The 27615-nt window shown below is 34.1% G+C and overlaps 1 protein-coding gene across 4 annotated transcripts in view; it reads right to left on the bottom strand.

Moving 5' to 3' along the window:
• Positions 1–20431: 20431 nt before the first annotated feature.
• Positions 20432–27615, bottom strand: part of LOC150104961 (E3 ubiquitin-protein ligase Siah1-like) — a 94422-nt gene continuing 87238 nt past the window's right edge. For 3 of the 4 annotated variants that reach the window (XM_090396065.1, XM_090396066.1, XM_090396067.1), the window contains exon 7: positions 23738–24881. In XM_090396065.1, coding sequence (XP_090252191.1) covers positions 24704–24881 — 178 coding nt within the window. In that variant the 3' untranslated portion in view covers positions 23738–24703. Of the gene's footprint in view, positions 21130–23737; positions 24882–27615 lie in introns of those variants that run through there. The other variant, XM_090396068.1, reaches the window with a different exon arrangement.

The raw sequence follows: 27615 nt of genomic DNA, 5'->3' as shown, positions 1-27615 counted from the left end.
AATATACCTAAAATAGTTCTTTATTTTTTGATATATCATAAATCAACTTATGATTAATTGTTGAGTTCCTGTAAAAAAAAAAGTGTATAAGCAGGACTAATCCGTAGGTAACATTATACTATAAAGTGGTTTTCATTTGTTTTTCATTTCCTGTTAGTTTTATTCACACTTTATTCAAAAAAAAACTTTTTTGGAAAGGCGCCGTACATATTTCACAACATATAATCGCACACACAAGAAAAAGACTAGGAGCTGGTGCTGGATGCAGCAATAGCATACATTCTCCTATTCAGCCAACTTGACTAAGTTTTGAGCAGACAGAATTATGCTGGAATTTGTAAAACAAACTAATAGGTGAAATTTTGACTAATCAAAGATTCAGTGTTAATTGTTGCATTTTCAATATACTGTCTCTTTGTAAGAAGCTTGAATTCAACTGTTTTATCTGACATTCAAGAACAGAACTGTTGTCTGATGTCATGATAGACTGAAAAAATGGCTTCCTAAATAATGCCACTGCTTCACACCGGGCAAAAATCAACAAGACACACTGATATATGGTCACTTGGGTGCACTGCTATCACACAGTGGTACACATGGAATTGAATTTGGGATAATTTTTTCACACACTTTGCATTATTATTACAGCAAAAACTCCAGAGTTGGCAGGCTCAACACAGGAGGCCCACTTAACTAGCAAAATGTCATATCAAATCTTGAACACATTTATTCTTCCCCATTTTCACAACACATAATAGCAATGCAGTGCAATACACTCACCCACTACTCCATATAAAAAAATCTATTCCTCACATCCTTCTTCACTTCACACCTGTAAAGGCCAAAGACAGCCTCCTCTCTTTCTTCTCCTCTCACCATCCACTCTTTTTATAATTCTCTGTATTAATGTAGTGAAATCCCCTCACTAACAAACATTTTTAACATCTTTTTCTTCCTATCCACCAAACTCTGCAATCTACATTCCCTCAAACTCTTCTCATATTAAACCAGCATTCCAGAATCCTGATATTACTTGACATTCATCCATGGGCCCTCTCCAGTGTTTCCACATCATAATGAAAAGTAGGTATACAAATTCAAGAATGCATACCCTTGATCAGTCTTATACAGTGGCAACACCTCTACCTGTTCATGCACTTTTTTTTTATCATAGCAGTAATATGGTGCTCAACATTTCTTAATCACCACCCTCCACATTCCCTGACCTATAGTAATATCCAACTAAATCTGTCAACCTCTACCTCACACTATGTGGAAAACCCTTCCATTTCTATTCATCAGGATATCATCGTTCACTCGACCATGTTTCACTGATTCCATTATTTTCAAACATCTACTCAATCAATGTAACAATTTTATTTCCCTTATGTCCAATGCTCCTGGTGGTTGTAAAGAAATACATCAATTAATTTTAGATCTATAACTAGTCTTACCAATGCCACCTGTTGGCTGTGATTTCTTCACACCTATCCATGCTCAATCACTTATATCACCATCCATCTATTCATTGTACATCATCAGATGCTGTATGGTCACTCAGATATATGGTAATGTGCCACATCAGTCCTCATCAAATTGTCCTGTTGTATGCTTTTCTGGAGGCTACAACTCTCTGAAGATCAGTCACTCTAGACACACCATCCGTCCATCTCAGTGATGGTCTACCTTCCTCTTTTTCCATGAACTTTACCTTTTATTAGTGTTGAGAAGTCCTCCTTCCAATGTGTCCAAAGTATTTCAGTTAACCTATATATCTCTCCTCAGACTCAACTACTGTCCTTACATCACAGGCCATCCCCATACTCATTCATCACTGCTTCAAACATCCACTCTTATGCTATGTGTCTCTGTTCATCCTGACTATCCCTTCCTCATTTCCCTATCCACCTTGCATTATTCTCTTGCCCTCATTTCTCTCACCACTGCTCTCTTCATTAGCACTTCAGTTATCATCTATTTAACTATTTCATATTGCCTCTTATTTTCTCTGATCTTTTGTTCACATCAGTCATTTCACTTCCTTCTAATAAGAGTGTCTCGAGTTGACTTACACCAAATCCATTTAAATGCAATCCATAACATTACAAATCCATCTCCATCTGATCCAATTTGTTAATTAACAGAGTTCCATGTGGAATTCTGCCAAATACCTTCGCAAAATCCAGATGTATCATTGTATAATAATTTCTTATATCTCCAACCCAGATGTCAACTTTATTATTGTTGATTTATCAACAGCAGAAGTAAAAAAAAATGGTGTATCACCATATTATTAAAATAGTTTGGATAAGAGATAGCTGTAATTATTTTATTTATTTTTTGCTAGGGCAAAGTAAATTACATTACACTTAAGACTATATATTTTTGTTGTTATCCTTCATTTGAGTATGAGCATACAAAACTTTGTGCATGAAGTTTTGTATGCTCTTCCCAATCAGGCAACTAGTGCTGTGCATCAGGGGATAATGAGGTAATTTAATGTGGCATCAACTACCACCATATGCAATTAGCCTAGTAATGAAATACATGCAAACTTTGTTTGCTTGAGTAAAGGATAAAAACAGTACATTATCAAGTATAATCTAACCCACCTTGTCATTTACAAAAATATTGCAAGTTAGGCCTAATATGTGAAGAAAAAAAATTCTGATGTAATGACTTCTACTTAATAACTTAAGTTAATAACTAATGTGAAAGACTGTCCTTGATTAAAAATAAATATAGCAACACAAGTCAAACTGTACAATTTTTCATGTTGTACTACATAAAAGTCAATTACCATCTGTTCACACTTTAACAGCACTTAGTTTCTTTCAAGCATCAAGAATGGATAACTCTTAGTAATAATATTGCTAAGAATTACTTCCTGCATACAGAAAAGACAGCAAAATCTGCATTCTGATTTTAATTAACGAAGGATATGATGTTTTTAGGATGGAAATAATGCTTCAAAAAAAAAAAAATTGAAAATAATGAAGAATCCTTATTCTTTAACATTGTTTTTAATCTTTGGCTTTTATTATTTTGATGGGCAACTCCAAGGAGTCCTTAGGCTCATCGAGGCCCTAAACATGTCAAGAACTATCAACATTTGCACAGTATCTATCATACTTTGCTTTGAACTCATTAAGTCATAGCACGCACACACACAACAAACTGGCAACCTATTCCACTCATTCACTACTCTCCAAACAAAAAACCTGGTTCCCACTAGACTCTTACTCAGTTTCCATGGATGGCCCCTAGTTCTCCCACCAACACACTTGTTCTGAAAAACTTCCTCTAAATTAATCTTGTAAGAACCATTCAGTAATTTGTATGTCTCAATCATACAAATCACCCCTTTCCCACCCATCAACCAGTTTCTGTAACCCACAAATCTTCAACCTGTTCTCGTAAGGTTCATTCCATAGACCTGCTACTATCTTGGTCACTAGCCTCTGGATCCTCACCATCTCCTCTTCCCCATCACCAAGAAACCCTGGTGCCCAAATCTGCATACAGTAGCCAAGATGGGGGATCAAGGCTTGATAAAGAGGAACAATAACATGTTTGTCAAAGCATTCTTCAGTAACCAAGTGATCTGTTGCACTGCTTTAGCCACTTTTACTATGTCCCCCCTAAACTTTTACTCCCTATCTGCTAACGCTACCAAGTCTCTGGCTTTGTCAATTTCCTGGAGTACAGTTCCATCAATGTGGTATACTGCTGATAATCTTTTTACCCCAAAATGCATAACTTTACCCTTTGCCATATTAAACTGACATCCATTCCCCTTTGCCCAGTCTGCCAATTTATCCAAATCATCCTGCAAAATTTTGACATCATGTGTATTAACTATTGCTCTACCTAACTTTGCATCATCAGCAATGACTGAACAGTTTCTCTCAGATCCTTTCCTATATCGTTAATGAACAAATTAAACAGTAGCGGTCCAAGAACAGAACCCTGTGGCACGTCACTAGTCACAGGCTTTCTTTTGGACTCTACTCCTAAATAAACTACTCTCTGATATCTCACCAACCCTATATCCATTCCCATATGCTGCAGTTTACTGATTAGAATTCCATGGGATATCCTGTCAAAGACCTTTGCAAAGTCCAGTAGTATCACTGTAAACCCATTACCTTTATCCAACTCAGCTGTCACTGTATTATAAAATGTGAGCAAGTTACTGAGGCATGACCTACCTCTCTGAGACAGTATACCATTTCCATCTATCCATTCCCCTATTTTGCTCTTGACCAACTCCTCCAATACTTTGACAACTCCTGATCAGTCGGTAATTTGCTACATCAGTCTTGGAGCCTCCTTTATGCAATGGAACTATTTTCCCCTCTTTACACACCTTCGGGACTAACCCAGAGCTGAGACGTAGATTAAACATGGTCAAAGGCACTGACAATTCCCCTCACTGCTTCACGTAAAATTCGAGCAGGTACAGAATTCAATCCAACAGCTGTATTCACATTAAGGTTCTATAATATGCTATGCACCTCTGCTTCATATACCTCAGTTTCTATATAAGCCTTTGGCACTCTCATTCCTGCAATATCACCATCTGGATAACTTAGTAATTCTACTATTTTGACTGATTCAGTTACCTTACTATCGGAATTCTATTCCTTAAAATCATTCTGCCATATATATTCTTTCTTTTACTTGCAGCATATCGAAAGAACTATTTGGAATTCTCTTTAGCCTGCATTGCTAACTTCCTTTCATAATTTGCTTTTGTCTTTCTTACCAACACTAGTTACCCTTCTGGCCTGTGCCTTGTGCTGTTCATGTGCATGCAGGTCACCTTTCTCCTTAAATTCCCTCCACAATTGTTTCTTTTTTTTTTTTTTTTTTTTTTTTTTGTAGCTCCAGCTTGATGATATTCATCCATTTAATTCCCACTTTATTTATTCTCTTAACTCAAGGTATGCAGTTTGCAATTACCTCTCTCAAACACTCCTTTACCACTTTCCATGCACTATCAACATTCAGCCCAATTTTACATGGCATGGCACTGATCCAAGCAATCTTCTAAGCTTGTCATACTTACCGGCACTGTAATTCTACATATACCCAATCTTAACTGAAAATTCAACACATTTGGCCACCTCCAAGGTCAAGACTATATGATCACTATCACCAACTGGTGGCAATGTGGTCATATTCGTTATAGACAAATTGCCAGATGCAATTAATAGATCAAGCACTCTTGAACCCATATTCCATTACATGCTATCCCTTAGTGACTGCATAAAATCCATTTCCTTCCTCCCATGTGTTCTCTCCTCCTTCCAATCTGAAAGTTGAAATCCCCCATAATAATTACCTGTCCTCCACTCACTGAGTCTATTTGCCGATGCATACTATCTCCATCTTTTCCATCCCTTGGTTTATAGCAGCATCCAACTATATATTTTGTTCTGCTGGCCTCAATCTCACATCAGATAGCCTCAAATGTGCTATTTTCACTGTCCTACATTTGCACTTCTACTCTCTTTGGTTGCAGTTCATTGGTTATCATCAATAACACTCCATCTCCTCCCATTCTTTTCTCTCTGTCCTCCCTGAACATATTACGAGAGTGGGCTGAAAAATTCTGGGCCTAACAACGAAAAAACGAATTTATAATTTCAAAATTATTTTTATTTTTCAACATAATCTCCCTCAAGGCTACTACATTTATTCCAGTGATGCCCCAGCGCCATTATCCTGTCCCTGTAGTGGTTCTCAGTAAGATCTGCAAAATACCACTCTAGCTGCAATCACCTCTTGATTTGAGGTAAAATGCTGACCAGCGAGATAGAATTTTACTTTTGGAAAGAGACAGAAGTTAGAAAGAGCCAAATCTGGGGAATAGGGTGGATGTTCAAACAATTCATAGTGCAGATCTCTTAATTTTCCCATTGCCAAAACACCTTTGTGGACAGGTGCATTGTCCTGAAGAAAGATGATTTTTTTTTTCTTCTGCAAGCTGAGTATTTTCTCACGAATTTTTTTGTCTAGTCTGGTTAAAAGATCAGAATAATATTCCCTGGTTATTGTTTTACCCTTTTCAAGAAAATTAATAAACAAAATGCCTTTAGCATCCCAAAACACCGATGCCATGACCTTTCCTGCTAATGGAACCGACTATATCTTCTTTGGCGCTGAACAACTGACTTCTGTCCACTGTTTTGACTGCTGTTTGGATTCTGGTGTGTAATGGTGAATCCAAGTTTCATCCATAGTAATGAATCAATGCACAAAATCAGTTTTATTTTTGTTAAAACGCTCCAAGCACTGTTCAGAGATTTTCATAAGAGTGCGTTTTTGATCTGCTGTGAGCAAGCACAGCACCCATCTTATGCAAAGCTTTTTGCAATTCTTCATGCAAAATATATCCTGCATATTCTTTTGAAATGCCTATAGTCTCAGCAAATTCACGCACTTTGACTCAGCAGTCATCCAATACCATATCATGCACTTGATCAATGATTTCTGGTGGTGTTACACTTTTTGGGTGCTCCTTCACATGGATCATCTTTAAGGCTGGTACAGTCACGTTTAAACTCGGCAGCCCATTTCTTCATTGTCTAAAACAAAGAAGAGTGCCCATAAACTTTTATGAACTTCGAATGAATTTCTTTTGGCATTAAATCTTTTTACAAAGAATTTTATAACCACGCGATACTCAATTTTATCGATTTCAAGGGATACAGACAACACTTTTGCTTCAGACAGCTGTATAAAACAAACTACTAGACAGAATGACTTGAAATTTCACATAGATGCTTATGACAGATGTACCAACTTAGAAAAAAAAATCTTGCTGATAGTGTTGCCATCTATAGTCGAGGACAAGAACTTTTCACACCACCCTCATATACCCCTTCACATTCTATCCCACTAACTATATCATCTCCTGTTAGCCATGCCTCACTAACCTTTGGCAGACGAGCCAGCCAATGCCAAAAATTCTTCTTGCTTGTTTCAAATGCTCCTGGCATTAATGTACATAAAGTGCAAATGCCCCATTAGGCCCACTGCTACTTCTTTATTCTACGACTTCTTTGCATGTTAAAAAATTAATGAATAAATTTATACTAATTTTAGAATTTTTATAAATTCTAATAATTAAAATTTATACAAATATATTATTAAACAGAATGCAGCTAAAACATAAAAATTTGATTTTAAAAATTCAGAAGTACAAAAGTTAGTTGAAGGCTATAGAAATCTGAAACCTGAAAAGAAACAAGATTGTTTTGAATGATGCATTTTCTTTCATACCAGGTTTTAAAATGAACTATTTATCACTGTCTTTCTGAAAGGTATGACTGCTGAATAAATTCTGAATCAAATGACCTCAGTATTTAACATTTCATTTATTACAAGTATGAACTGTGATACACTTTTACATTACCTTATTTTACAATGTGTTTTTACTTATTTGTACAAGAATGATAAGGAGTTTATTAAATTTGATTACAGTATTCAATTTTTATACATTTTATATATTTACTTTGTGGAATTTACAAATTAACTACTCACTGAGCATTTATGAAAAAAAATTTGTACAGAGATTAAAATAAAACAGACATATTTGTTGGATTTATTAAGAATGGTATTAAACATTACTTCATATAGTTAGCATATAAATTTAAATTTGACAATTGTAATTAATATCATTACAAACATGTGCCCTTGGATTAAGGTCTAAAAACTATATTATAAATATAATATGTAAGCTATAGTAAAGCAATTTGTAAACTATATGTAACTAATTTAATTTCCTCCATTCAAAAAAGTTGTTTAAATGTTTAATAAGAAAAGTAATTTTTGTGGCAAGTTACTTGAAAAATAGAACCATGTTATCTCACTTTCTATATGCATGCACACACACATATATTGCTTGTATTTTTTTTTTTTTTTTTTTTGCTACATAATGGTTTAAATAACTTCAAAGAAAGGATGTTCCATACTAACACAAGCAAGGATCTTTGGTAGACTACTTCAGTAATGTAATGAACTGGAATTTACTGAAGAATAATGCTGAACACAATTTCACAATTGTGCACTTGACTATGGTTCATAAGCACAACTGATAATGAAATAAGATTCTCCAATTTTCAAAATTTGAATCAAATCAAATTAGTATAAAACCAGGATATTAATATAATCTGATGAGAAATTTTAAGCCAACAAAGTTTATTTATCAAGCATTCATTTTGATTTTATCGGCACTATACACTATTTGTATGTTAAACTTCAGTGCAGGTAATTTTCTTTTTAACTTGACATCATGAGATATCGAAGCTCTATACTGGTAGTAGTTTACTGTACAAGAATTTGGCATGTTAAGTTGTTCAAACTTGTCTTTCATATTCCTGCCTTTTAATAAAACTAAGGTTCAAAATCACCCACCCATTGAAGAAAAAAAAAAAAAAATCAAAAATTCATACATTTTAAAATCCATAGACAAAGGCATCTATTAGTTTGATAAATAATCTAATCAGTAGAATCAACTGATTTAGAACAAAACTGCTTTACACATACAAATTATGTGTACTTGCTGCTGAAAGATAATAAATTATAAATTTATAATATATAAAAAGCTACATTTACTAGTCTTTGTGTTTATAATCAAGTGTTTACAAATTATGTCATGAAGAGTTTTGTCTATTATTTTAAAATATGTTTTGGAATAATTCTAAACAGCTTTCCTTATAATGTCTGTTAATCAATTTCCCAATCATCCAATGATTTCAAAAAGATGACAGTCATCATATCTGGTTAAATTTTTGAAAAGCAATTTTTCAAAGGAAGAATCCTGTAAAAGAATGATTTTTCACAACACAGAACTCAAGATTTTTAAGATTGTTAAACAGAGCAGTAAAGTAATGTAACTCTCATGTGCAGGGTATATTAATGTCCTAAATTATAAACCAAATAATAATCGCTACTTTATTTAGAAACCTTTGGTATTACAAACTCATTACTTTTTATACATATGATGCAAACAATACATGAAATATGAATAAAGTTGAGGAATAATAAAAGCATATAAATTGCTAACCTTAGGTTGATGGGCTTATTCATGGGCATGTTGCATAATTTAAAATATTAAATGTATCATTAACTCTTAACTGCCAGCTTGGTAGACCAATTGGGTAGTACTTCCATTTTCCAGCCAACAGGCTGTGGGTTTGAAACCACCACTGTGGGATAGATATGTACTCAAGTCTTTATGTGATAGGCAATTTTCACTGCTTGGTGTGAAACTCCTGCCTCTTACTGGAGGCCTTAAGTGCCTTGAGAAAGTATATCATGTTTGATCTCGAGCAGAGTTCCTGGATTGTCCAATTCTTAGCATGCTCATAGATACATGGTTATCAACTTTTCATGTGGGACTGACATAAAAACCTAGACTTAATGCAGCCAACTCACCTTGCAAAATACCTAACTTTGATTTTATATTTTCCTATATAATGTATTTTCAAATTAAAATATATAGGTGTCATTAAAAAGAAACGAGGAAAATTAGCTGATTTTCATGAATGTCAGTTCAATTTTTAATATACCAGAGTTTAAATGATATAAACTACCAATATGTAAGATGTGCATTTTTAACTAATTTATTAGTCTGCACAGTCTTTTCTACACTTTTCTGTCTAAGGCAAACTGGGATTCCACATAAAACAACATGTGGCAGGAAGTTATCTTCTACTTTTGCAAGCTTTTCAGGTATAGACATGAATACTGTAGTTTCAGATATAAACCATCGAGTAGCTGGTTTGATTTTAGTTGATATATTTTTCTTTGAAATGTTTGTGAAATTCTGGATGTTACTAATTGCTAAGTAGGTAGTATTTCTCAAATTACAGGTAAATCATTTTTCAGTCCATCCACTGCAAAAATATGCAGAATAAATATGCCCACATTTTTGATCTAATGAATCTACCCAGACTATGTGTGTCTTCATTTTTAAGCAAGATTGTTTTGAATTTTTTTTTAATGTGAAATAAAAGTATCATGTTTTATAAAAATGTATGTACTTGATCTTATTTTTATTGGACAAAAAATCTTTTTTAACTTCATCCACCCAAGAGTTCTGATAATTTTTTAAAATCCAAAATATTTATCAGCCTAATTCATCCAAATCATTCAAACATTTTGTATCCATGTTTTTTTTTTTTATGTTGGGCCCATACACAGTAGGTTGATTGGTCAACCTATAGTACATTAGTACCATGTATGGGTGGTGGGTTGGGAAAGGAGGAATTTGTTTACATTTGATTTGAATGACTTTAAATTGTATTCATTGGGAAACACAGCGGGTGGGAGACTGTTCTACAGTGCAGCAGTTGCAGGGATGAAGGAAGACGAAAAGAAATTTGTTCTGTTTGTTTCTAGGTGTACTGTGAAAGGATGTTGTGCAGTAGCTGCACGTGTTCCAATGAGCTTAGTACTGAGCGGGGAAATTATTGATGTTATTTCGGATGAGCATTTCCCATGGAAATATTTGTAGAATATACTTGCTGCAGAGACCAAACATCTGAGTGAAAGTGTGGGGAGCGAGTTGGTAAGGGATGGATCATTGATAAGTTCAATTGCCCTACTTTGTATTGAGTCGAGCATTTTGAGAGAGCTTTTAGGGGCCCCACCCCCATATGTGGGAGCAGTATCCAATAGTTGGACAGATTTGTGATTTGTATAATGTTAGTAGCTGTTCAGGGAGTGAAGTAACATCTTGAGCAGAAGAGAAATCCTAGTTTTTTGAGGCTGAGGATGCAATGTTTGAGATATGTTTGTGCCAGGAGAGGTTTGATGTGAGGGTGATTCCGAGGAGCGAGATCTCAGGCTGTCTGGAAATTTGGGTATCATCAAAAAGGATACTGGGAAAAAGTCATTCTTTTTTATGGGAAATAGTACAGAACTGGGTTTGGTTGGCGTTGAAATTTATGAGGTTATCCGAACCCCATTGCAGGATGACATGGAGATCGGAGTTGAGGGTGGTGGTGGTTGATGTTCTGTAGGATGAGGCGAGGCTTATCAAATGCAAGCGAGGAGCGTAGTGTGCTGTCATCTGCAAAACTGTGTATTGGATTGGAGGTCAATTGCAGTAGGTCATTGATGTACAGCAGGAACAGGGTTGGTGAGAGGACAGAACCTTGTGGGACCCCAGCATTAATTGAGTGGTGTGAGGAGCCATCCGCCATCACACACAGTGTGCGTCCAGACAGTAAACTGGCAATCCACCTACAGAAGTCCTGAGTCAGACCAAATGATGGTAGTTTGCCTAGTAGGCCTTTGTGCCAGACCCGGTCAAAGGCTTTGGAGCACCAGTATGGATTCTGCCACTGCCGATCAACAGGAGATCTACTCACATACATCACCCATCTCTGGACAAATGCTATGGAGAGGTTTGGCGAATATCTAGTGTAACCACTTGAGATTCGCCAAACCTCTCCATAGCATTTGTCCAGAGATGGGTGATGTATGTGAGTAGATCTCCTGTTGATCGGCAGTGGCAGAATCCATACTGGTGGTCATTTATTTGGTGAGTGTCTTCAAGATAGTGTAGGAGGTGGGAATTGATGATTTTTTCCATTACCTTTGACAGGACTGAGGTAAATGAGATAGGGCAGTAATTGGATGTCAGTGACTTGTCACTCTTCTTGGGAATGGGCTGAATATAGGCCAATTTCCAGTTTGTGAGATTGATTCCAGTGTAGTAGGAGAGTATATAGGTGACATAGGATAGGGGTCAAATCTGGAGCACAATTTTTCAGAACAATTGGGGGGAATGCCATCGAGGCCAGGAGACTTTTTTGTGTCTAATTGAGACAGTATTTTTCTGATTTCATCCTGGCAAAAGGATATAGGGGCATTGTATATGTTGGGTGTCTGGAATGGTTGGGGGACATTTACCATCGTCAGTTATGCATGCATTTGAAGCAAAGTATGAGGCCAGAAGATTGGCTTTTTCTGTGGACGATGAGGCAGTAGAGCCAACAGTTGTGGCCAATTGCTTTGGCAAGAGACCAAAAGGCTCGGCTGTCGTTTGGACAGGCTGCTAGTTTCCTCTTTTTGCTCTTTTGAACTCTGTTTTGGAAGCGTTGATTGTTTTTTTGCATCTATTACGGGCTTCGGTGTAAGCTTTGAGGGAGGATGAGGTTCTTGATTTCAGCCCAGTTGTGGTATGTCTGATGTTTCATCTCTACAGCCTTGGCACATCTTCTGGAGAACCACAGTTTCATTAGGGAATGGCAGTTCAGAGTGTTGTGTGGAATGTACAAATTCATGCCGGTGAGGATTACTTTGGTAATAAGCTCGGTGCATATGTTTGGATTAGAAGGCCAGAAGCAATAGTTCAACCATGGGAATGCGGCATAGAAGTTGCAGAGGCTGTCCCACTTGGCACTGTTATAGTGCCAAACTACTCTTGTATGGGAGTGTCTGTGTAAATGTTGTTGCATGGGGGAGGAGATGAGCACTAGGTTGTGGTCAGAATTGCCCAGTGGGCTCACTACTTTCGGTGTGTATTTGGAGGGGTCATTGGTGAGGAAGAGATCTAGGATGTTTGGGGAGTGGTTTGGGTTATCTGGTATTCTGGTTGGCATCTGGACAAGTTGTGTAAGGTCGTTGGTGATGGCAAATGTTTCTGCATCTCTGCCTGCAAGATCTGTACAACTGGAGGAGGAAGCCAGCTAGTGTTGTGGACGTTAAAATCTCCTAGAAGGATGATTTCGTGGATTGGAAAAAGTCATCCATTTACTTAACGTTTTCAATAAAATTGTTTGCTTACCAATTCTGTGGTCCAGAATGAAATAACCCATTTATGTTTAATGTGATGTTTGGGTCTAATGGAACAGCAAAAAACTCACAAAAATAACATTGAAAAACAGAAGAACACTTACATACTCATAAGTCCACTTTTCTATCAGATGACAAATTTGCCTGTTTTTTTTTTAATATAACTCCCACCAACACGTTTTGTTTTTTTAATATAATCCAGAAACGCTGCTCTATAGACCAAACATGGATTTTTTTCAAGCCTCCCATAAATTAATCTAAAGACATGCACAAATATCTGCCTGTAGTGGGATTCAAACCCGTGACCTATTGGCTGGAGAGAAGATATGCTAACTCAGCCAACAAGGTAACAATATGGTTCTATATATGTAATATAGTAATATAATATGTACTCAGATGCCACAAGTGATTGTAAATGATGCAGTTTTAAGGTCATTTTAAGATACTGAAACAAAAAACTCTACAAAATAGCGATAAAAGCAAGAAATATCACTGTCATCTTGCAGGTGAATAGTCTAATTATGAATTAAAATAAAAAATTTACCAATAAACAAAACTTGAACACTAAAGGAAAAGACAATGAATGAGCATTTCTGACAAAGAAAAAAAAAAAAACAAGGAATGAATAGAGAGCGCATAGAGAGAGCTGGGAATTAAAGTATGGAGAGAGAGAGGGCGACAAAGGTAGACGAAAACATACATGAAAATTTAGGGTAAAACAGCCATTAGAGTTTTTAATCATGAATAATACAACCAAGCAAGGCCATGAAAGTTAGAATAATTAAAGATAAAATGGTCTTTTCAGGTGATAATGTACAGATGTGAAAGTTAAACCATTAGAAAGAATAAGCAAACCGACCCATCTAAATTGTAGACAGGGAAGAAACTATTAAGAATCCCGTGAACAAGAATGACTAATGAGATGTTTGTAGAGAACAAAGATGAAATGCTCCTTGATGACATTGCTTGCTAAATAGAAGGGAATACACTTTTCAAAATGTGATGTAGACAGATAAATCATTGGAAAAGGCAGTTATGTTAGGGAAGGTTGAGGGCATGAGAAGGGGAAGACAACGAAAGAGATGGATAATACAAAAGAGCCTCACCAGTATGAAATTATAACTGCTGAAAGTGAAAAGAGATCAAGAGCAGTGGACAGCATATATTCACAAGGTCACCAAAAGTTGAAAATGACTAGATGATATATAACCCATTTAATACTAAAGACAAGAACTTATATAAGCAAAATAATGAATTATAAGTACAGCTATTTTGCACTTCTCAATTTAAAAACATGAATGCAATGTTTTCAGAAAAATTAAATATCTTAGCAATAATATGCAATCTTTACATTTTGCCCAAACTTCCTACATTTCTAAATTATTTTTCATTTCACTGACTATAACAAATAAATATCCACCTTTTCATTCTCATAGAAATTAAAATTTTGAAAGCTACTGCAATAAATAATATTCAGTGGCAGAATTTTAGGGAGAGCAGACATATAGCCACTTCAATTCAACAGCTTTCTAGTTTATAAGTAGATACTACTGGGAATGAATTTTTTTTTTTTAATAATCTTAGGTTGAAGAATTTTCTGTGAAATATTTGTTATTGACTCAATTCATCTAATGCTTACAATATCAGAATGCAAAGACAAAGAATGGTATATTTTATATTAGCCTCAGAACTCCTTAACATTTTTGGAAAATAAAGTATATTTCCATCCCTAGCATGCACACTCAAAACTTGATAATGCTGCTTAATATTCCTCTAAGAAATATCAATTCTCTATACCCCAACATCAGATTCCTCTTTCAAGTTATCAGGGCTGACAACTTGCACAATATGCCATATGTGGACACCGATTTTTTTTTTTTTTGCTGCTTAATTTTCATTAAAATTTACAAGATAAATTATAAAACAACTATTAACAAATGCAGAAATTCAGTCATAAATACTAAATATGAAGCTAATTTAAAATATAAATTAAAAAAAATATGCTAATGCTTTTTATTTCCTACAGAGTAGGCAAGGCCTTAGCCAACTTATAGACTGAAGGGGGGGGGGGGGATCTCTACTGGTAGTCAGAGATAGCTGGCCCAAGAATGAGACTAATTACAAATGGCATATGGTGAAGAGAGGCAGACAAGTGCTGCCATCTTGTGGTCCTTAACCCTAACACAGGGTCTGCAATAATGGGTTCTATGATCAATTTTCTCGAGTTTATAAGATGAAAAACTCGTTTCCTGCAGGAAAAAACCATTCAAGATCGACTAACTCAGAAACTGGTCAAAGAAAAGTTTCTCTAGCCAATGACTAGATTCAAACTCAGAATGGCTTGCTTCTGGCAGGCTAGCACTATGAATGCAAATACCACTTCAAAAATACCACTACACAAGCCCTACCTAATTTAAAACACTTAAATAAAAATGTTTGTATACCTCAGCCTGTTTGTATGTTTGTATACCAAAGGTGGGTTTCCTAGGAAATGTGTTTTTACATTATGGAAAATACCAAGAATATCGATCAGAACTTTACCCACCTTTGCAACGAGTTGCCCGTGTTTGTACTACGTTCTAGGACTACTTGCATTAGCTCACGCTAGTATTTGCCGATACTTTTATAGTTTTATACTATATTCGGCACGAAACTCTCTGATTCCAATCTTTGAGTTTCTTATTCGGTTTTAAAACAATGTGGGAACTAATATCCCCTTAATTTAATTAATGTTTATATCGCTGAAATGAAGCCTGTTGGCTCTTTATATTTAAGCAACTTAATGGGTGCACCTTTTAGACAACTCGTATAGCAGAGTATATAAGTTCTTTTTGCTATACCCTTTGGCATTAATTTGGTCTAGCTACTCACTGATGAGGCCTCAAAAAAGGCTGAAACCGATCTGGGTAGTGACCTCCCACTATAATGTAATAACAGCATACATTTCCTAGGAAATGTGTTTTTACATTATGGAAAATACCAAGAATAGCAATCAGAACTTTATCCACCTTTGCAACGAGTTGCCCGTGTTTGTACGTTCTAGGACTACTTGCATTAGCTCATGCTAGTATTCGCCGATACTTTTATAGTTTTTATACTATATTCGGCATGAAACTCTCTGATTCCAATCTTTGAGTTTCTTATTCAGTTTTAAAACAATGTGGGAACTAATATCCCCTTAATTTAATTAATGTTTATATCGCCGAAATGAAGCCTGTTGGCTCTTTATATTTAAGCAAAAATGTAATTATTTAGAAACTACATCAAACTAAATTCAATTTATGATAACACGAATAAACATTCTTTCTTATAGTTTTCTTTCAGTAACAGTGATGTCCCATTTTTAGCATTACGATTGTTATTTTTGATTTAGGATTTTGGATTAACTACAGTCCTGTTTAGAGTTACTTTTAGAGAGGAAGGTTCCGGGGGTCGAATATGTGCCTTCCATATGTTTGGGATTTTTAGACTATCATTATCGTTCAGATTGAGGTAGTTGATAATAATCTCGCAGGCTTCCTTAAATTTGCATTCATACCATGTAACTCAGCTTGTCCTGTATAATATTTGTATATGCTCCAGATGATGATCTTAATATGAAGATTGAAACGTCGGGAAATTAAAAGTTATTTATAACATGGTTGTAAAGTCCATAATTTCTAATATGAATGCTGATCACCGTGCAATACTAAAAGAAAGGAAAATTATGTGCAAAAAATCAAGAAAACATTTAACAATACTATAAATAATAAAGTCACACTAAGTGTTCTAGAAAAAAGTTAATTCAATAAAATATTCACTCCTTAAATGCACAAATCTTAATGTAAAATATAAGCTTTCATGTTTAAATCAATCACTCAGAAGTGATGTGTTCTTGGACTTTCAGCTGCAGCAGTTACATTCATACTTGGATCATTTGTTAATGGTGTGTGTGTGTGTTCTTTGGGAGTGTCAGTAGTTATGTTAAAAGATTCAACTTACTCTGTTTACTCATATCAGTAAATAAATTTAATAAGTAATTACAGTAGTATTTAATGCTTTCACAACTTCCCAACAACTGGTGAGTTAAATCTCTCCTAGCAACAAGACTCCCCCAGATACTTAAGGGTTTTTATTCCACAAACTACATCTAATAAAAGTTATGTCTGTTTTTCTCTTGGGAACCCCTAAAAGTCTTGCAGAAACTGATTTAAACAAATGCGGTGAGCTTAAAATTACACAAGCATATTATGTTCGCACAAATTCCAGACATTTCTGTCTAAGAAAAAACCAATTACCACATAAACCGATCTGAAAACACGACAAGAATATAATGTGGACAATAAGAATATCATGTAGATGATATTCTTATCATACCATAGATTACTGCATTCTTATCACAGATGATGGCAGATACAACAACATCACATTTGCTCTTTAGTTTGGTTCAAAAATGGTTCAAATCCCATCTAGGACATGAGGAACATTAATAAGTAAGCACTTTTCCAACTGAAGGTGAGTGAGATGGTTTCATATAGAAGTAAGAGAAACTTGGGTTCATCATGCAGACTAGCTAGAGAATACACACAATTAGCAGACATAACAAAGCAGCCTAAACAGCTTAGGCTATTATGTCAACCAATAGTGGTATGGAATTGTGTTATTCTTTATGCAAGGCTAAATTTGGAAATTTATAAACCCTAGGAGTATTTCCAGTGCTCTTTTCTTCATTTAAAATGACTTATTTTAGACATATTTAAATAAATTTAAATATAACATATTTAAATAAATTTATAGTTATTTAAAATTCTGAAGTTTATTTTATACAAATTAATCATCTTTCATTTTATGTAATAGCCAGTAAACTGGCTACCACATAAAATGAAAATAAAATCACTGGTTGTGCTAATGATTTGTTGCAGCTCTGTATTTTATAACTCGGATTCTGCAAGAATAGCAGGTGGTTTATCTTTTTAACCCCTTTTAAAGAGACGTATCATAGGTATTGTGTAAATAATAGTTACTAAGTCAATGTAGTTTCACAAAATGAGTCTTCTGACTCCATGGGGGACACCTATTATAATAATAATAATTTTTCTTGGAAGAACAAAACTAACAGATAGAGGGAATTGATATAGTTCTCCCCCCCTTCACTCCTCCACCACTGGCCAATTTTTACATGGAAAAACCTTTGGAGAAACAAAAAAGCTATAAAAGCAAACCCCCCCCCCCCCAATCTAATATGGCTATGATATGTAGATGTGTTCTCTATTTGACCTCATGGCACACACACACATTAGAATTGCCTCTATCATCTCACTAACTTAACCATCCTAGACGCCTTCTAAATAAAGTAATCTCTCCTTCATGGATAAAGAAAGTCCACTAACACAGCAGATACATGCACAAACTTTTCAATCATCTCCCCCCCCCACCTCTCTCAACATGGTATCACTAAAAACTAATCAACGGTCTACAATCTTTGTTCCACTGGATCCTCTCTTTCAAAAGAACTCAACCACATATGTAACAGTTCCGTATCGGCTACAGTTCCTACAAAATTAAAAAATAATCAATCCTACCAAAGCATTTCTGGAATGCCATTACCATCCCCTATATCCAGGGAACATCCAAAAAAACAGCCAAATCCTTAAAAAAATACCATCTCCACACAACTTAAATCCCACCTGAAACTTGCTACCCTTGTCTATTCATTTAAAGATCAACTCCCTCCTTTCTCAGTTCCTGGTATATCTAGTTTCCTGTTTCTGAAAGTTGGCATACTGTGGACAGTCAGGTAGATCAGTCGCCATCTAAACAAAACAAAAAAAAAAACATCTGCAAATATGACTAGTCTTGCAGACTATGTATTGGATACTCATAGGATTAACTTGAAAAAACCAGCATGCTTCATCATAACAAATTTAGAAAAGGGACTGCTTTTAGAATCTATAGCCACCTCAGAAATCAACTGAATTTAAAATGAATGCAAAAAAACTTCCCAAAATATGTGAAACGTTAATCCTCAGAGATCCCAATTCGCAACCAAGGCCCACCTAGGACTCTAGGGTTATATCCACATGTTTCATTTAGTATTGTATTGCCTTTGTGCGTGTGTGTGTGTGTACTCCATGAAGATGTCTCAGTGACTGAAATGAAGTAATAGAAGAATTGAAAAGTTTTTTATCATTTCCAGTGCTGTTCTTACTCCATTGAACCTCCAACATGATATTCTTGAGATCTTGTTCAAGTATAAAGAATGTGCATAAATTCAGATAGGAAGAAAATGCAAGAAAGTCCTATTCTGAACGTTACTAAACAAAGTCAAGAAATCATGGTAATATATGAGGGGGGGGGTCTGAAAAATTCTGATAAACACCTAGAACAAAAATGATATTAAAGCAACTGATACTACAAGAAAGAACACATCTTAAAACCCCTTTAACCCCCTGTGTTTCATCAAATTGTAATCATTTGTTCTTTTTCTTTTAGGATACATAAGACATAAAATTAACTTTCCAGACCCCCCCCTTGTATAGCAAGGATAACTAATTCATCCTTGTAGATCTTAAAAAAAAAAAAAGATGCTAAGAAAAAAATATATCAATGCATAGCTTATGTTTTATTCATCAGATGTCAGATTGAAAGATTATGATTTAACCACGTACTGGCCAAGATGTGTTTACACATCAATGTCACAAACACATATCAGTAGTAATCACCGAAATTAAAATAACATGGATACTACTGATACCATTGAAATAACATCGATATGAAACATAAATTATTTTATATATTTAATCTTTATGGCCATTTGGGTGGTAATATGAAATCATGTGAAACAGATCAGTACAGTATCTCCATTAACATTTATGATCTATATGAATTATTAAACCACAAGTCCATATAGAAGATATTAAATTATTTATTTACTATATGCAAATATTATCCTTTTTAATAAATCCTCTACAAATCTTCAAAACATTACCAAATTAAATAAGTGCTGTAACAAATCTGATATGAAAATCAGTAATATCGAATATGAAAATGATTAGAAACATTCATACAACAGCTGGTTTTCTTTTGTTGCTTTGTTTATACATTGATGTCAAGTACCATTATCACAATTGAACCTAGAATTGTTTTTGGCTTATATACTTTAGACAACTTTATTTTGTCTAATTTCACCATTAAATATTATCTACTTGTACGCACATTTGAAATAACTCGCCCAATTCTAGTAATAATATTGCATCCAGCCAGAAAGGCATTAAATTAATTTTTTTGAATCATTCTGCAAAATAGGTAATAAAAGAAATAACAAAGAAGTCTGAATGAAACAAAAATCAAGATGACTGGAAAAATTTTAGTATGGATCATAAATGCCAAATATTTCACTACATTTGATCCAGCTGAGCAATCATTACTTTGTAGCATTTTGAAATGTTTTGCCATTAAAAAATGGTCTGTTTGAAATGAAATCCCACATAGCAAACTGATAAAATCCATTCAGCCATAGCCAGGAAATAATATACAGATAAACTAATAGATGCTATCCAATTTTTAACCTCCCCACTCTACAAAAAACAACAAAAAAAAAAAAAAAAAAAAGCAGGAAAGAAGAAAACATTTGTAAAGTAGGTAACACATTTTGGCTATTTTTCATGGAGGACAAATGAAATACAGAAACATATTCAACTCACTGGCTAAAGCTTTCCATAGCAACAATGAAACATTAAAAGCAAGTGCTACAACAAACTTTCAATTAGCAAACTACTCCTTTCATCCAAACGACTTTGCTATTAAGAGTCAGCTGTAGATAAATCAATATGTCAAGGATTCATATAGTGGGATGCCAGTTTACTAAATTCATATAAAATAATAGAAAAATGAACCAACCTAAAAATATAAGACAGTGTTCAAAATAATTTTAATGTGGATCTGAGAAATAAGTTAGAAATGTTGGTCTAGTTGGCCAAGCAGATAGTGTCTTCACTCTCCAACCAGCAGGCAGAGTTCAAATTCCGCTGTGCTATGTACACTGCAAAAGTCTAGGTGGTAGATAATTTTCCTCATTTAGACCATAGGCTTTGGTCTAGATCCACATCAGTGAAGGCTTCCAGTCTTTGAACACTATAAACGACTGGTAGAATAGAATACCTGAGTGCGAGTTTCTCACCAAATATTTGGTTAAGATTATGCTGATTATTATTAGTTTAAATTGTAGTTTATGCTAAAATTTTTGATTCCTTTAGCATAACTCTCCTAATTTCCACTGTAGACAGACAATTAATCCATTCAAAGGCATCTTTTGTCTGGTATCCATCACCACCGCTATAAAAATATATGAGAAAAGTTTATATAATTTGGGCACGGACAGCTGTATAATTTAAAATAATATCATAATGCATCAACAAATTTTAGAAGAAATCTCAAATAAATTGTCAAAATCTGTCTAGCAAGAGCTTTTTTATATGAATGTAAATGGATGTACTACTAGTAAGAATGCTCAGTACACTGTTGCAAAATTGACCTAACATTTTCCTACAAATTCTTTTAAGTGTGTAATCTAGGCTGTTTTAAAGTTTTGAGCTCAATATCATTATTATTTTTTTTATTGTGCTGTCTGTGCTTCTTGAATGCTTTTTGATTATACCAATTATTTAAATCTAATATACACCACTCATTATCCCTCACAATTCATCATCCTTGCATAATTTGTTATCTACATTTTTTCATATACACAAATTTATAAGCCTTTGAAAATTAAACAAAATTGAACGCACACACACACACACATTTGATAACTTTTTTTTATAGATCTATATGAATCAGCAGATTATGATGCTCATTTCAAAACAGTATTTTTCCATGATTTTAATAACCAGCTGGAAATGTGAGAGCAAATTACATGGTTGACATATAAAATCAAATCAAATGACTCACCATGTCAATTGGAGAACAATACAAAACCAAATGGGAAAAACAATCGAAGAAAGAAAGAAATCTGTGCTTGTGTACTTAATTTTTATTAAAAGTTTATTGAACAACTAACTGCTTTCTGGAAAGTAGTTCAAATGAAGAAAATAATAATAATAAAAAAACTTAATCACATGAATAGTAAAACTGCTTCATTTTCTAAGTTATATTTAGTTCATAAGATAAGGAGTGCTAGAAAGGAATAATTTTGCATAAACTATTAGTAAGTGTTCAACAATCCACTTTCTAAATATGAGTTGTCCTGAAAATAGCTAAAAGAAAGGAAGAGAAGGAAACAGATTATTACAGAAAAATGAGGTCTCTACTTTACTTATAGAAGGTACAGAAAATGCCTTAAAGGTGAAACATATCACACCTGGGTTTATATATGTTGTGTTTTAAAGTGAAATGACTCACCATGTCAATTGGAGAACAATACAAAACCAAATGGGAAAAACAATCGAAGAAAGAAAGAAATCTGTACATGTATGTCCATTCAGAACTATTCATCTAGTGATTGCTCCACCAAACAGTTTTTGAAGCATCTTTGGTAAGAACATCTTGTTCACCCATAATGGCAATTAGCACTAAGTGAAATTCATTTTACATCTAAATATATTTCTGTTACTAGTTTTGTTGTGCAATATTTTAAACCACTGTAAGAAAAAATTGAAGTCATTTTAAGCAATAAATGTCTCAAAAATGCACTTTCCACAGACATTGTATAAATCACATGTAGACAATGTTAAAGCATAGCATGAATATGTTAACTTTCACCTGCAGAAATAAATCAGCTAATACCAACCATTGTAAAACAGTAAATCTGAGCTTCCCAAAATTTACTTACTAATAACTTAAAACCATCATATGCATGAATATTTAAAGTCACTATTGAGTCTGCTTCTATTCAATATTAATATTTTCTGTTTAAAATACAGTCTACATTAGAACTCTACAATCTTTTGTCTATTTCTGAAACTGCTTTTGTACACTACATTATGGCATGTCTTCAGTTTCTGACCACTTTCTTCTAGCTAAATATAACTGATGTATTCTCAACAAACTCAGCTGTAAATTTTTTTAAAGGTTGGTTTTAACTATTTTTATCTGACACTGGGTATTTTTCTAAAAAAAATACTAAACAGTAAAACTGCTCACATCCACTTCATATCTTGTATCACTGAAAGCTTAACACACTCAGGCTAGTGGTAGACTGAGTTTTGAAATACTGAAAGTATTTCAAAAAATTGTTATATTTATTTTAGCATATTCTATAATGTGGATGTAAGGAATCAAAAGCAAAGAAAAATAAGTTTTTTCCCTTTTGCATATAAATGATGTGTCCCATCCCATCCCATCTTTTTTTTTTTTTTTTTTTTTTTCCCCAAGTTAGGACTCAATGGCCTGTCAAGTAAGTTGGCATCTTTGAAACTTCATTACTGCACAAGAAAGGGCCATCACTCATACCAGCATTGTATGCTATATCTCTAATTTGCATGTTTTTCTGGTCGTTTGTTTTATGAGAAGAAAAACCCTGCCACCTCCGTATGACACCAGCTAACTCACCTTCAATTGAAACCACCTGATAAATGTTCTAAGTCCCAAGTTGGATTTGAACCAAGGTCTTTCCAACCAAAGAGCAATGCCAACACCAATATATGTACTGATATATACAGATTTGTATATATTTAATATGAATATTATTTATATACAATAAAATGCTGCTTTAACTTCATTGACTTCTATATGAAAACTATGGCAAACAGAATGGAGGGAGAAAAAAAATCAGTCCAGACATGAATTTCAAGATTCAAATAATTTAGGATACTGTAATAATTACTCTGCTATAAAATCCTCTTCTTTTCTTGTGTAAGAGTTAATTTACAGAAATATGTTGCATATACATGATTATTTAATAAGAATCAATGTAATCAATACGAACAGTAATTTGGAACTTCATAAATTTCTTAAAATAAACTGCTCATTTAAATTTTATTCATTTACATAATACAAACATATACAAGTATATAAAAAATGAAATGAACACATAAATAGTAAATACTCATGGAATATAAGCATAAGAAATATGCTTCCTTTAATGATTTTTTAAAACTGTACAACAGATATAACTCAACACAAGAACAAAACATATACCAAGCAAATTTCTTGTGTAAATAAAGACATCTTTCAACTGCTCCATAAAATGTTTTCCTGTTATTCCAAATATGAATAGAGGCCAAACTGCAATTTTATATTTACATGTAATAGCTACAATGAAGTGTAAATCAAACATTACAATACACTCTATATAAAGAAATCTATTAATTATCATTATTTAGAGACGTTCAGGACTTTTATACAAAAAAAAATCAAAGACTTTTATACATGGTAACATTATTTATAAATGTTATAAGATGGTTTAAAATACCTTTTACATAAGCTTTGGCTTACCATCACAAGAGCTGTCATCAAGAATGCAGATGGCTATTAATGGGAGGGGGGAAAATGCACCAAAGAGAATAAATGACTGAACTGAGAAGTTAAATCTGAAAAGTAAGATTTTCAAAAGTAGGAAAAAAAAAAAAAATAGCCATTTATAGCTATTGCATGATGCCCACTCCATTACTTATCTGATCTTCCTTAAATTTCCACTGTCTTTCCATTACAAACAACTTTGTAATTATAGAATTTCCTGCTTTATCCAACATATTTTAAAGAAAACTGTCCTGATAATACCTTCATAATGCTTGCTAATTCCATCTGAAAAGGTGACAAGGAAGAGATGACAGGTGTAACAGTAGCACCAAACAGTTCAACAGTGTCACTAGTGATAAACTAAGGCACATATATATAAAAGTATATTTTTATATATATATATATATATATATGTATATGTACGTAGGTATATATGCTATTTTCCTACACTCCATCAACACACAGATATCGTCACATTAATTCCAAGATTGCCATTGTCAGCAAATAACTGAGCAATATTGGTATCGAAAACAAGACAGTCACTACTCATAATAGCAGGCTGGACTCCTTCATGAATACTACGAGGAGTTGCTTCCCACGTCAGCCGACGTCTATGTCCATTCAGTTCAAGCCTGATAAAAACAATAACATTAATATATAAAGAACATCTGAAACAAAACAAAAATAAACAGGTAAAATGAACAATTATATTCTTGTAATTCATTCAATTTTCTTCAAAATAAAATACCAAAATTCTATTTTACATTGCATCACTAGCCTATTTCCATCAAATCTTTTTGTATATTTTTTTGTTACACACACAGTATATATATATATATATATATATAATAAATAGCTATTGGGCATTACCTGTAAAGTAAAGCACTTACATTTCTTGAGTTCATGGTAACCAGCAATTAATAGACATTTTTAAGGTCAGAGCAATCAAAATGCGATTACAAAAGCACACAATGCAAAAATGAATAAGGATGCAAAATATTCAAGCTAGTATCCTAATGTCCTCTGAGTGTAATCGAGAATGCCAAGTTTCATGACTGTTTTTGACAGAGAATGACATCCCCAAATCCAGTTTTTTTTTCTTCAATCAAATTTATTAAAATTAGGAGTAGCAGTGTTTTTTAAACTGTTTTGCAAAATCCTACAGTTCATCAAAAACTTGCAGAGACCATTGTTGTATAAGTTGTATTAGATATAGTTTCTGAAAAATAACATTCAGTGAGTGAGGAAATATTAATTTTTTTAAACTGACTAATTTCTGCATCATGTGTTTTCGTGATTAAAATATTTTGCATGTAATGATACACTGACAAAAGTCCTTTCTTATGAAAATTTTCACAGGGGTTCCACAAAGAAGAAATTCTTAAATATGCCAGAATAGTCACTTTTAAAGAGATCTCTTTTTAAGCTGATTTTCTTTTCTTTTTTTTTTATCATCATCAAATTCCTGCCATGTACCCTCAAGGGGTGTACAGGATTTGATAGTACTACATGAAAAATTTACATCATTACTAACTTCCTATCTACAACTTTCCTCCAAATCAATCTGTTACTTGTCAAGACTTCAACATTATCAGATCTTATATTTCTATCATCAAAGGCACATTGTACCGTATCAATCCAACTATATCTTGGTCTTCCTCTGGGTCGTTTTCCTGCCAACCTGGCAGAGAACACCTGTTTTGCTAATCTTTCCTCACCCAGTATGTTTAAGTGACCATACCACCTGAGATTAGCTCTGCTAAAGCATTCCTGGATGCTGGCAATATCAAGTTTTTTTCCTAATATGATATTGCCATTGATTCCATTTGTTCACTCCTCTAATCTTTCTCAGGACTCTCATATCTGCAGTCTCTAGTCTTTGGCCAAGTGTTTTACTTCTGACCCAGCTCTCAGATCCATAAGTTAAAATTGGATTGAATATTGTCTAGTATACAGCTAATTTAGTGTTCAGACTAATTTCTCTCTTATTCCATATGAATTTATTCAACTGACTTCCTACCATACCAGCTTTGTTGATTCTGTTGTCTATTTCCATATTTAAATTACCATCTTCACTAAAAAATCATGCCTAAGTAGCTGAAATGTTTTACTTGTTCCACAGGTTCTCTGTTCACAACGCAGTTGACATTTTCAACGATTCTGCCTATTTTCATTGTCTTTTTATTGCTGATCTTCATATCATATCTATTACAACAGTTATTCAATTTAGTCAGTGAATCTTGACAGACTTGTAGTGGATTTATTTAGAAGTATAATATCGTCCGCATAAAGCAAAGAGCTGACATTAACATCTCCAATTTTGACATCAGGTTTAATACCACTTTCCTTCATAATGGGATTCATATAGATAATGAATAACAGAAGGGATAATGTACATCCTTGTCTCACTCCAGTTTTAACATTAAACCATCTTCCTGTACTTCCTTCAATTCTAACTGCAGACTTACACTCAAATACAGACTAAGTATTGCTTGATATAATGCCCCATTGACCCCATATAACTGTAGTGTCTTGAATAGCTTCTCTCTTGGCACCTTGTCATATGCCTTTTCCAGATCGACAAAACTTAAATACAGATCTTTGTTATATTCCCATGATTTCTCCACTATTTGTCGTAAAGTGAAGATCTGATCCTGAAAGTCTTTATTTGGCCAGAATCCAGCTTGTTCTTCACTAAGCTTTTCTTCCACTATTCTTCTTAACCGTTTCTCAAGTATATTTGCATAAATCCTACCAAGCACACTCAGTAGGGAAGGGAAATACCTCTGTAATTCTCACATTCAGTTTTATTTCCCTTTTTATATATGGGTACTATGAGAGCTCTACTCCAATCATCAGGAATTTGCCCCTCTGTCCAGGCCTTCTGAACTATACAGTGCAGCCCCTGTAAGACTTTTATACCACCATACTTCAGCATTTCTGGTCGAATATCATCTACTCCTGCTGCCTTTCCAATATCAAGCCCTTGAATGGCTTTTTCTACTTCAAGTATGGATATGTATTCCTGACTGTATGCCTGTTGAGTGTTTTTTACCACTGTACAATCACTGCTTGTTTCATTTAGCAATTTTTCAAAGTAATTACTCCATACTTCAGGGATATCTTTTTCTCCTGTTTTCATGTCACCTGTATCATCTCTAACCCCTTTTACAGTACTCTTTCCTCCATTTCTAAGCTTCTTCAATAACCTCCAGAATATTTTGCCACCTTCTTGATATTTATTTTCTATATTCTTACCAAAGTCCTCCCATGACTTTTGTTTGTAAAATAACTAGTTTTACAAAGTGTTTAGCTTTCTTACATTTGTTTCTGTATTCTCTAAGAGCACAAGCTGATTTATTTGCC

Source organism: Typopeltis vanoorti, chromosome 7, assembly GCF_054136105.1.
Source record: "Typopeltis vanoorti isolate ZY-2024b chromosome 7, IOZ_Tvanoo_1.0, whole genome shotgun sequence".
Classification (NCBI taxonomy): domain Eukaryota; kingdom Metazoa; phylum Arthropoda; class Arachnida; order Uropygi; family Thelyphonidae; genus Typopeltis; species Typopeltis vanoorti.
The sequence above is the reverse complement of the archived record's forward strand: the minus strand, read 5'-3'. Positions and strand labels throughout refer to the sequence as shown.